This window comes from Tarenaya hassleriana, unplaced genomic scaffold (assembly GCF_000463585.1).
Source record: "Tarenaya hassleriana unplaced genomic scaffold, ASM46358v1 Cleome35, whole genome shotgun sequence".
NCBI lineage: Eukaryota > Viridiplantae > Streptophyta > Magnoliopsida > Brassicales > Cleomaceae > Tarenaya > Tarenaya hassleriana.
Genome location: NW_010966617.1, coordinates 783,275 through 794,935, shown reverse-complemented (window position 1 = coordinate 794,935; position 11,661 = coordinate 783,275). Strand labels below are relative to the sequence as shown.

The following is an 11,661-nucleotide window of genomic DNA, read 5'->3' as shown; positions in this document are numbered from 1 at the left end:
GTTCGGTTATTTTTTGGTTTGGGTTCGGTAAAAAGTTCATTTTTTAAAAGAAATTATCGGTTTTTTAGTTATTTTTTTATTCGGTTCGGTTCGATTCGGTTTCGATTTTTTCGAAGTTTCAAAAGTCATAACCGTTCGGTTCTGATGTTGGATTCGGTTTGGATACGGTTATGTCTTATCAGTTCGATTCGGTTCGGTTAATAACCGAAATAGTCATCCCTAATCATTATATAAATAAAATATTAAAATAACCAGTTCGACCTTACACCAAATTTGAATCTAAATCTGAATTCAAACTCTAGTCGAATCTTCTAGGTTCAAACTTCAGACTCGATGGTATAAACAAAAAAAAACGAACCGACCCCATTTCAAACCCAAAACTCTCGGACCGAATGCGAGCTCTCGGGCCGGATCGGTCCATTTGGTACGCACATACGATTGATTTTGGTCACCTTACAAAGACACATCCTTAGTGGACAGTAGGGAGGAAGAAGGGCAAATGGGTGTAGAAGCTTTTCCTCCACATGTTTTTTTCTTGGTTGAGATTGGAAAGGAATATTATCCAAAGGGAAAATTAAGGTGAATGAATTAGTATTCCTTAATATATATATTTTTTACCTTTATTAAAAGAACGAAATGAATATGAATATAAGAATATATCGAAGGATTTTACGAAAAAAAAAAGGAGGAAAAAATCCGACGTGGCAATAAAGGGAAAAATCTACGAGGTGTACGGATGGAAGGGGGAATAAAAAGGGAGCGTGAATAGATCTCAAATCCCACTTCGCTTCAACATGTGGCTCTCAAGGCCCTTCTCTCTATGATGACGTGGCACCTTCCACTTTCTCTCTCCTCTCTCTCTCTTCTGTACTTGCTGTCCATCGTTCCTCGTCCCTCTTTAAAACCGCAGCCCGAGCCCCTCCTCTCCAGGACTCGATGTTTCTTTCGATTAAACAATCATTCTCTGGAACGAGGAAAAAAATGACATAAATCGATTTCAGTTTCAGTTTATTTCTGTCTGTGTCTGTACTTGGAATTCGCTATGTCTGAAACTAGAGATATGGCGATGATAAAGTTGTTTGGGAAGACGATAACATCGTTGTTTGGAGAAGCGAATCATGATGATGTTCCGTGTAGATTTCTCGAGAAGGAGACTTCTCCATCTTCGTCTTCCTCTTGCTTTCCTCCGTCCGGATCAGACAAGGTATGCCCTATACGAACCCTTAACGCTTCTTGGTCTTCTGTTCTGTGTGTTTAACCCACCAGAGAGATGGGACGTCTTCCGATTACGTCGTTCATCTGCAATTCTGAGCGATGCCCATTTCTGGGTCGATCGAATCTGTTAAAGGGTCGATCTCGATTTCCCCAAGGCGTCTCAGGACTGTCTTCTCTCTTCCGGAATCTGATTCCCGGGAAAATAACTGACTTTTGTACTTGTATACTGGCATGAGTTTTGATTTCTGGGATCGGCGGTTGTTTTGTCTCTCCGTATTCGCCGGATTTTGACGAGCTTACAGTTTTTGCCGCTTATGTGTTTCCGAAACTGTCACGATCGTGTCTGAAAAGAAATCGCGTAGTTGAGAAAGTAGCTGAATTAATGGAGAGCAAAAAGGTTTAATATTCGTTTGGAATCTTATTTTTCCGACCAGGAGAAATGATATTAGCCCTATCCCTCTGTTTTTCTTTTTTTTTTCACGTTTGACTTTCTGGCTTTGAAGAAGTTATATCCAATCTTTTGAGAGTATGAGAAATTTTGTTAAAAAAAACTCGTTTTTTGGTTATTGTTGATCCTAATAAACATCAGAGTTTTGCAAATTTCAGGTGATGAATCTTATTGCAGATGATAACGAGCAAGACAACATCAGCTCCAAATGTCTGCTGATATCTATCGATCTCAACGATGAGCCGAAAGAGACCTCATCGCCAGAAAGCTCAGGGAACAACGGAGATCAGAACAGTGAGGTGACGACCATGACAAGTGCATCACCAGATAAAACAGCCATGAACAAACCAGGCGAGGTCCTGCCATGTCCGAGGTGCAAGAGCAAAGACACAAAGTTCTGTTACTACAACAACTACAACATGAACCAGCCACGTCACTTCTGCAAGAACTGCCAGAGGTACTGGACCGCTGGTGGATCCATGAGGAATGTCCCCGTTGGCTCAGGCAGACGCAAGAACAAAGGTTGGGCCTCTTCTCCAGATCAATACCCGCAGTTCAATTCTGATAATAACAACAACAACTCGACGACAATTCTCAGATTCGGGTCATCGGGTTTCATGGTATCCGATTCTGGTAAAGACTGTAAAGGTGATGGGAAGGTAGCTTCTGATTCTGCTTCACAGAACGCCAAGAACTATCACCAGGGATTTCTTGCTCCGCAAGTAACATTTCCCGTTCCTCCTCCTTGGCCTAACCCTAATTTCCACCCTTTCCCATTCTTTTGGAGCTGCACAGTTCCATTGGGGTCTCCAAACGCTTCCCCATGCCGAGGGAAAAGGACAAGGGATGAAACTTCACTAGAAACCGAAAGAGTATCCAAAGATTCTGACCGGAAAAGAGTGGTTTCATCAGAATCTCCGAGAGTAGACGAACCAAGGTCTAAGTCAGCGATCAGACCGGAGAAGACAGGCAAGGGCAAGAACAGTACGGTCAAGTGGTCGGAACCAAAGGTTAACAACGGAAACTTTGCGTTTGGATCATCTTTGTCTATGCATGCCAACCCTGCAGCTTTTGCTCGATCCATCAAATTTCACGAGAACAAGACGACAAACATCTGAGTCTAAAATAGATTTTTAAAAAAAATCCAAGAACCGATGGAGAGAGATCAGATTCTCGTTACCTTGTGGAACAAGAAAGCTATGTAGGCTATTTTGTTAGACAATAACTCTGTGAAAGGTCAACACCTCCATAGATGAGTGTGTGTATGTATATATATATTATTTATAATCATTCAATCCATATTCTCTCTCCTCTCTCTCTCTCTCTCCTCTCAGAATCCCTGAAGACCCGGTACGTGGGGGTTGATCGTGTGCAGAAGGCACGTTTGCGAACCTTGAAAGTGAATTCGACGCTTTGCGTATTGTGTATATATATATATATATATATATATATATATATATATATATATATATATATATATATTGAAAATGATCATCCATATTTTCCTATAAGATCGTAAATTAAAATTATATATATCTATACTTCAAATCGATTGTGATTATATTTCACATCTGCTTCTTCAATACTGTAAGGACGTGAGTATGGTATATTCGAGGATGTGCGATGCATTATAGACCAAACAACAACGTTATATTATATTCTCCCCGTAAGCAATGGAACGCGAAAGAAAGAAAGAAGAAGAAAACATAAAATTAAAAATAATGGAATTTAACAAAAAAAAAAAAGTAGGAAAAAGAACAAAAAAAAAGTAGCTTTCACCATGACCATAATATATAAGTATAGGTTCATAAAGTGGTTCAGCTTTTCGGAGGAAAAAAACATATAGAACGTATCTTTTCAATACAAGTTTCATTAAAATATAACGATAAATTCAAACGAAATATATACATATATATATATATATATATAACGAATGACATAAAGTCTCCGTCATTTTTTCTAATTTCCTTGTAAGATTTTTTGGTTTGATTTTTTAAAGTCAATATTATTAGACTCAAAACTGTTTAGAAAGGCATATAGGTATCATATAATTAGTCGACAATTTTTCAAGTTTCGATTTTAAGTGATCTAATTTATTTGTTGTTTTAAAATAATATAAATAATTTTTAAAAATACAAGAAGCCGCTAAGTTTCTCGAGAAGAGGCCCGAAGCCCAGAATATTAACGATAACCGAAACGGTTCAGAAGCTGTGGAGGCAAAAGTCGCGCTGTTTAGCGAAACTAGAGCAGAAGTGGTTACAGTTTTGTTTCTCTGACGTCAGCGAAACGCAAAACGACACACGTTTCTGTTCCAAATGGGGAAAACAACACGCGGAGCTGTTCGGGAAAAGGGGTAAAAAGAACACCAACCACTACCCCCACCAGCCCCCGAATATTCATCCATTTAGTAAATATATTCGTTTAACGTCAGAATTATTCGATCATATATATACATATATTCGAACAGTTTCCATAAAAAAATTTAAATAAAATGCAATATGTGTGTGTGTGAGTGCATGTTTGCGTTTCCGTCGCAGAATCTCTGCATGAATCTCGAAAGCCCATCATGTAGAACGCATGTTTCTGCGTAACTCTCAAAGAAAAGCAAATGTCTCTTCTCTGTTTGACTTTCGCGTTGTGTTGTGTTTTGTTTTGTTTTTTTGTCTTTGCTCTTCTCATCTTCTTAACAGCCACATCATCATCATCATCATCATCATCATCGCATGTCACCACCACCATACTTTCTTCATGTCAATCTTGTACCCTTTTCTTTTTATTTTGTTGTGTTATCAACAAAGCATGTACCCTCCATTGGCGGATCTAGGTTAGGAGGTGTGGGGGCACAGGCCCCACTCTAATTCAAAAAAATAAGTAATTTTTAGATAATTTTTGTAAAATTATGGAAAAAATTATTCTATGCCCCCACAAAAATAGCATTTGATTCCATAAAATGATGTATATAAAATCAATGCCCCCGTTTATATTTTTTTCTAAATCCGCCACTACCAACGCATTTTGGTGCATCTAGTGACAAAGTGAAACATTATATTATATATAGAAGACATAAATGAAATGAACAACAATCATAATCTTAATTAACTCTAACTAAATGGGTAATTTACACGTCATACTCGTTTTTTAATACGTTTTTAAGTAAACTACTAACATAAGTTTGTTCCGATTGGGACAAAGACAACAACAAACTAGAATTAACGCGATCTCACTAAGGACAAGAAACCATATCTCTCCTTTTGCCTCCTTAACACCTAACCTCCATTTTCGTTAAACTAATTAATCACAATAACGTTAACTAATTAAGAAAAATAAAAATAAAAAGACTACTTTGTTCATGTTTCTCCGACGCCAAGAAAATCAAAGAAAGGTGGTGGTGGTTGGTGGTCGTTACTCATCCTATCCAACACGACAATCTTCCCGCGGGTCACTTCCTCCGCCGCCGGAGCATATGAATCCTTTTGATATGCTGTTTGGTTTCGAGGGTCGATGTAATGAAAATCGTCGGTTGCCTCTCGCATTATCGGAGGAATGTTATGGCATGGACCGTCGTTGAAACCAGGAGCAATTTTATGTGTGTTTGGTTGGTCGAAAGGATCCATCATTTGGTTGCCAAACATGCCCACCATTATACCCTCATTGCCCTCGAAACCTGAAAAAAAAATAATCATAAAAAATATTTAGAACATTCACGAGGAAATACAATATTTTGGTTACAATATTATTGAGTATGACAAAACTGAATAATATAATGACATGAACAGAAACTGACCTTGGAAGAGATGAAAAGGCAGAATCAGCTGCTGTTGCAGGTCACTTGGGTTCGGGCTATTACCCAAGTGGGTTAAAGGTAACCCACCATGGCTAAACTCGGGAAAATGCTGCTGATCATGGTTAAAAGTGTGATTAGGGCTGGGATCAGGATTAGGATTAGGGTTAGGGAGAGGTTTTAGGGTAATCATCTTCCGTCTCCGATAAGAAGTGGAGTGTTCTCTGTATTTGCGAGCCATGATGACATGCCAATGGTTCTTGACTGCATTGTCAGTTCTTCCAGGGAAAAGCCTCGAAATCATTGCCCACTTGTTCCCATAAAGCCTATGGGCTTGCATTAATCTCTCCTCCTCTTCCTCCGTAAACGCCCTCCTGTTTATTCTCGGGTCCAATTGGTTGAACCACCTAAGCCTGCAGCTCTTCCCTGTTCAACAATAAATCACCAAAAACGACGAAAGTTCACAACTTTTGACGGATTTATGATGACCCAGGTGGGAAAAAAAACTTTTTTTTTTCGATTGATGTAATTACCAGATCTTCCATGGAGCTTCTCCGCGATAAGGTTCCAGTTTTGTGGTCCGTAGACGGCGACGAGCTCTCTGAGCTTATTATCTTCGGCTGGTCTCCAATGTCCTTTGGAGACACTCGCCTTCGAAGACGACTTTCCCTTTCCATTAACATTGTCAGCCTCTTCCTCCTTGCCGCCGCTAATCTCGCTGCTGCTGTAATTAGGGTCACTAATCTCTTCTTTAACCACGCCATTGTTAAGGTTAATCGGATTCTGGAGACACCCAACTTCGAAATCGCTACGGTTGAAGAGACGATGGCCGTTTTCGATGTTGAAAGGGACGTCCCATGATCTCGGAGCGTTGATTTGATCCATCCAAGAGAGATCTTCGGACAAGACAGCGTTGTTACGGTAACGAGATGAGGATGTGAGGTCTGAGGAAGAAGAAACCAAGAGTGGTGTTATAGAGAGAGACGCCATGTCAGCATAAACCATTTCCATTTAGAAGGAAGGGAAAGAAGGAATAGACAAAACAAGAGTTAAGCGGAAAACACACGTAGATGGATATATATATATATATATATATATATATATATATATGCGCATGTATTTATTATATTAATATTATATGCGTGTAGTAATAAGATTAATTTATATATACATTCGTGTATATGAGTTGCAAAAGATTACATGACGCGATGACATATTTCACGACAAGATGCTGTTCCACAATTGTAACAGTGATTATGGGACGTAAACTATTTTTATTTAAATCAGTATTTAATGCCAGCACTTTATTACTATAAATCAAATTATTAGCCTTCATACATTAGTTAACAGTAAATCTACAAAAAAAAAAACATAATAACTGTTAGCAGTGAACTTGCATTAATTGATACATTAAATCACTTTTTTAGCTATGGAAATCTGAGCAAATGGACCGTTCATTTTCCCCGGATAGAAAAGAAAAACTAGCGACTAGATCTTGTCAGCGTTGTCTTTAAGAATAATTAGTAAAAAAAGAAAACAGATGTTCTTTTTGAAATTATAAAAAAGAAAAAAATCAGACGATAAATAAGGAAATAAATTTTGCAGAATCTTTTTTTTTTTTTAAAGTGTGTGTGTTCAAAGTGGTTAACCATCCTGAAGACACCCTCCTGTGTTCAGTTCAACTGCATACTCTATTTTTCCAAAAATTGTTAACCAAGTCCTTTTATTTCAATATATATATATATATTCTCATATACTATATGGTTGCCATTTTTTTCATTACACATAAACCATCAGCCGAATCGATTCCCGTCTAAGAATTATAATGGAGTTTCAGTTGGAGACGCATTTAACATTATTAAGCTTGAGTACTTTGTAACAAAACGGTATTGTATGCATGCGTACATGTAGCACGTATGAATGTATGCATGTATGTATATACGTATGTATGGTTCACACGTGTGGGTGTGGGAAGAAAATGACAGATGCGTGTTGAATATGTCCTAATCTCGGGCACTCAGTCTTCTGTAGAAGACAAAAGATCATATTATCTACGTGATGTGTACCGATCTCTCTCTCTCTCTCTATATATATATATATATATTTATATGTGTGTGTACGAATAGGCAAGTCAAATGAAATTAAATAATTTGGTAAGACTGATGCTTTATATAGATTAGGTTTCTTATTTGACCAGAAACCCATTTGGCAGACGTTACAATAAATATGGGATATATATATACATATACATATATAAGAATCAGAAAGTGTACGATCCAACTGCAGAGATTAACTGAACCACCACGATATATATTTTTCATTCCTCACTCTAATTTTTTTCTTCTTAAATTTATGGGGAAAATAAACATTTTAGAAAAATATTACAAATGAATTGCGAAAATGGGAAAGCACAACCATTCTCAGAAGACTAACTACTCACTGACAATGCCCATGTAGCAGATGGGGCGCAACCATCAGATCCAGACACCCATTTGCATTTGCTTTTGTCTAAATCCGACTATGGTATTTTTGTATAACCCTATCTAATATGTTTCTTTCTGTTTCGTACTTGGTTCGATTATTTCGATTATAGAAAAACTATAACCACTAGATTTTTATATCAATTTTGGTTTGGTTGTATTTTATTTTGGTTGGGATACGGTTTTTATTGGTCAAACACTCATTTTTCAGGAATTTTTTGGGGTTTTTGATTATTTTTTATTTGATTAGATTCGGTTTAGATTTTTTTCAAATTTAAAAAAGTTATAACCGTTCAATTTTTATGTCAGATTCGGTTCGATAATATTAGGTTAATAACCAAAATGACTACCTCTATTCCTGACCATAAATGTGTGTGTATATAGACTTGTATTCCGATATCACATTTTCAATGTGAACGTAAAATGTATATTTTTTTATGCATTCCCTTGTGATAAAATGAGGGAGGAAGTCCATTTTATATCCCCAATAACATATATACAATATAATTATTCTTTATGGCTCTAATATATAGCATTTGATCTTGTAATATAATAGACACGTAATTAATAAAAAAAACCCTCAAGTGTTTGATAACTTGACGTAGTTAACTATTTGCAGCGTAGTTTTTTTTTTTGATTAAAAGGTGATTCGTATTATATACCAAAAGAAATTACAACCTCGCTTTTGCTTGTATGCAAAAGATTTTGGAACCCATAAGGAAATGGTAATAAATCTCAAAAATTACAGCAACACTAGATTATCTTCTTGTTTCTCGCGTCAAGTTATAACAATCTGCAAGTAGCGACTCGCTATCATTGGGTGGATTCCCTTTGATAGATAGTAAAATTGTTCTGATGGTTCGGTCGATCTTCCACCGAGTATGCTCCAGTGTTCTCTTCTTTCTCCGGAAAATCTGATGATTTCTTTCTTTCCATAACTCATATAACGTGACTTGGAGGATGAACTTGATGATCATTGGCATGTCTCTAACTTCGCTGTGTGTTACGTTTTCCATCCAATGCACACATTGGTAGATGTTTGAGGAGGGGGGGGGTTCTGCCTGCAAAGTACAATATAATAGTTCCACACTTGAACACTAAACCTGCATTCAAAAAATAAGTGTTGATGCGTTTCTTCTGTCGCCTCGCATAGTACGCATAGTGCCTCCGGTGTTACTCCCCAATGGTGCAATCTATCCTTAGTAGGGAGTCTTGGCAACATGACCTGCCAGGTTAGGAAAACATATCTAGGAACGCTTTTAGAGAACCAAACAATAGAGTGCCAAGAGACCAACTCATCATGATGACGGACTTTGCCCCATGTTCGGCTCGTAAGGAAGAACGTTCTGTAATCATCAGGTGCAAATTTCCATAGCGGCTGATCGGAAACGTCGGTGTCCATCGGTGGTGGGATAGTAGAGAGCAAGGTGAGAAAATCTTGCTGCCTATCAGATCGTGCATTCGGAAGAGCCCAGTTGCTGCCATTCACTGCACTACGGACTGTCGCAAGGCTCGGAACATGGAAGCTTCTCGGCCCCGATTCAGCAATGTATTTGATCAGAGGGTTCCGATCTAAGTAGAAACCTCTGTAGGGTATATAAGAGCCCAGTTACTGTCATTCACTGCACTACGGACTGTCGCAAGGCTCGGAACATGGAAGCTTCTCGGCCCCGATTCAGCAATGTATTTGATCAGAGGGCCAAGAGATGTCCATGGACATGCCAGAATAATGTTCTTGTCCTATCGCCAAGCTTAATTCTGAAGAATTGTTGGGTTAATTCCTTAAGTCCCAACAATTTCTGCAGATTCTAAGATAATCTAGGAGATCGGTAATGTGTTTCAAAAGCCCTTTTCTTTGAACATATTGTTGTGTGTCCAAGCAACCATAAAGAGCCCGCTTTGGAGAATAGAATCCAAATTAATTGGAGCGTAGTTATAATGTCTGGATCACATGAAGACATAGGATTCGTTTCATTTCGTTACATTTATATATATAGTCCTTTTGATCGTTTATTCGTCCCTACGGTCCAATATTTTGACGTGTCATTGTAACGTAACGTCGCACGAACACCACGTGCTTTTGTTCTTGTGTTAACTCACGATTTTAAACCAATAATGCCAAACATTCACGAGCACATGGAATATATTTTCGCACCTGATTACATTCATCTCTGGCATGTATTCGACCATCTTACAGCTATTTCTGTATTTATTCTACCATGTATTATTGGAAACATATATTGGATATATATATATATATATGTATTGGAAATTAGAAAGATTTTTTTCTATGGTCTTTCAAATAATCAAAACCTATAGAATAGGGTTTGGTATCACATTGAATGGAAAAATAAATAAATGAAATGACCCATCTGAATGTCGGAGCCATCGTCCTAACTAACCACTACAAAAAATGACATTTTTCGTCGATCCATCGCCACATGCACCAATATATATATATATATATATATATGGAGTCTTAACTCTATATCGTAAAGCTTAAGTTTATATTTTCCTTTTGTATTCTTTTTCCAATGTAAATAATACTTGCATGATGTGATCATTAATTAGGTTACCTTTTTCTTTTTACATGCATGACTGGAAGTGATTAGGGGATAAATGATTGCATTATCCTTAATTAGGGTAAATTTGTAATATTTGTTTTTTGGCAATCGGATGTTGTGGATCAATAATCAAACTAATTCTGGGGTCAAGGTCCAATCAGGTAATTTGAAATATATATTCTTTCACCAAACTTGAAATTCGAGTTCGATACGGAACAAACGTTTTGCGCCTATGTTTCACCGGCTGAACTAACTAAATTTAAAAATTTGTAATATTGGTATATCCATTTTGAATTTTCGATTCCTAATTTTGTTGGACGGGTTGATTGAGATTTGTACGTATATAGGTGTCATATATCGAGTACATAATATATGGAAATATAAAGTATATGACATTTTATATTACAACTTAGGTGTATAGATTTTGTCAAAAAAACTTAGGTATATAGAAAACTATTCTTTACGAATGATATTGTAAGTGTTAGTACGGCGATCGATACAGATGGCGATCCACGAATTATGCATATATATATATATATATGCATAATTGTTATTTGACGACAAAAATTAAACGCAATTATGAATATGAGGCAGACACGATGGGTTATATATATATATATATTAAACATGGTACGGCGTTATATTTAATTATTTATTATGCACATTTGAATTTGGTACATGGGAAAAGGACAATTGTGATGCAAATATTTTGAGAGGGGATAGGGGGGTACTGAAATAAAATTAACAAGCAATGCGACATATGGCATGGGCCATGAGGCAAATAACAATGGCTAATCCACGAGATTCTGTTAGGTCTGTTCTCCTATATGGACCATATATTATACATCCATTATACATATGAAAAAAGACAACAAAAAAAAAGGTACAACAAGTCATGGATCATGGTCTGATTCGGTCTCGTCCCCATACCCCATGAAATATCTCTAAACCCTACCCATATGTCTCCGTCACCCGACGACATATCAAAATATACCAATATAAAAAACACACACACTATATAATCATATATTATATTCGCTACTATTTCTATTAGAGATATATACAAATCTTGATTTTTTATTTTATTATATAAAGGAAAAATAATATTTTCCTACACAGATTTTGTAAAATGTGGTATTTTTCTACACGAATTTTTAATTTGACAAACACCTA

The 11,661-nt window shown here is 36.9% G+C and overlaps 2 protein-coding genes across 2 annotated transcripts; one reads left to right on the top strand and one right to left on the bottom strand.

Moving 5' to 3' along the window:
• The first annotated feature begins 882 nt into the window (after positions 1 to 882).
• On the top strand, positions 883 to 2,906 carry LOC104822051 (cyclic dof factor 5). The gene is made up of 2 exons (XM_010553137.1): positions 883 to 1,204; positions 1,822 to 2,906. The coding sequence occupies exons 1-2, from the start codon at positions 1,043 to 1,045 to the stop codon at positions 2,779 to 2,781; spliced, it is 1,122 nt and encodes a 373-aa protein (XP_010551439.1). The 5' UTR covers positions 883 to 1,042; the 3' UTR covers positions 2,782 to 2,906.
• Positions 2,907 to 4,771: 1,865 nt separating this feature from the next.
• LOC104822050 (transcription factor GAMYB-like) lies at positions 4,772 to 6,475 on the bottom strand. The gene is made up of 3 exons (XM_010553136.2): positions 5,978 to 6,475; positions 5,448 to 5,870; positions 4,772 to 5,327 (listed from the first exon to the last, which is right to left on the bottom strand). Exons 1-3 carry the CDS (start codon positions 6,453 to 6,455, stop codon positions 5,011 to 5,013), a joined length of 1,218 nt encoding a protein of 405 aa, XP_010551438.1. The 5' UTR covers positions 6,456 to 6,475; the 3' UTR covers positions 4,772 to 5,010.
• Between the last annotated feature and the right edge of the window lie 5,186 nt (positions 6,476 to 11,661).

Excerpts from the sequence above, each read along its gene's own strand:
- LOC104822050 (XM_010553136.2), bottom strand. The coding sequence starts at position 6,455 with ATGGAAATGGTTTATGCTGACATGGCGTCTCTCTCTATAACACCACTC. Across the intron at positions 5,871-5,977 it reads GAAGCTCCATGGAAGATCTG|GGAAGAGCTGCAGGCTTAGG; the intron begins GTAATTACATCA and ends ATTGTTGAACAG. Across the intron at positions 5,328-5,447 it reads GCCTTTTCATCTCTTCCAAG|GTTTCGAGGGCAATGAGGGT; the intron begins GTCAGTTTCTGT and ends TTTTTTTTTCAG.
- LOC104822051 (XM_010553137.1), top strand. The coding sequence starts at position 1,043 with ATGTCTGAAACTAGAGATATGGCGATGATAAAGTTGTTTGGGAAGACG. Across the intron at positions 1,205-1,821 it reads CTCCGTCCGGATCAGACAAG|GTGATGAATCTTATTGCAGA; the intron begins GTATGCCCTATA and ends TGCAAATTTCAG.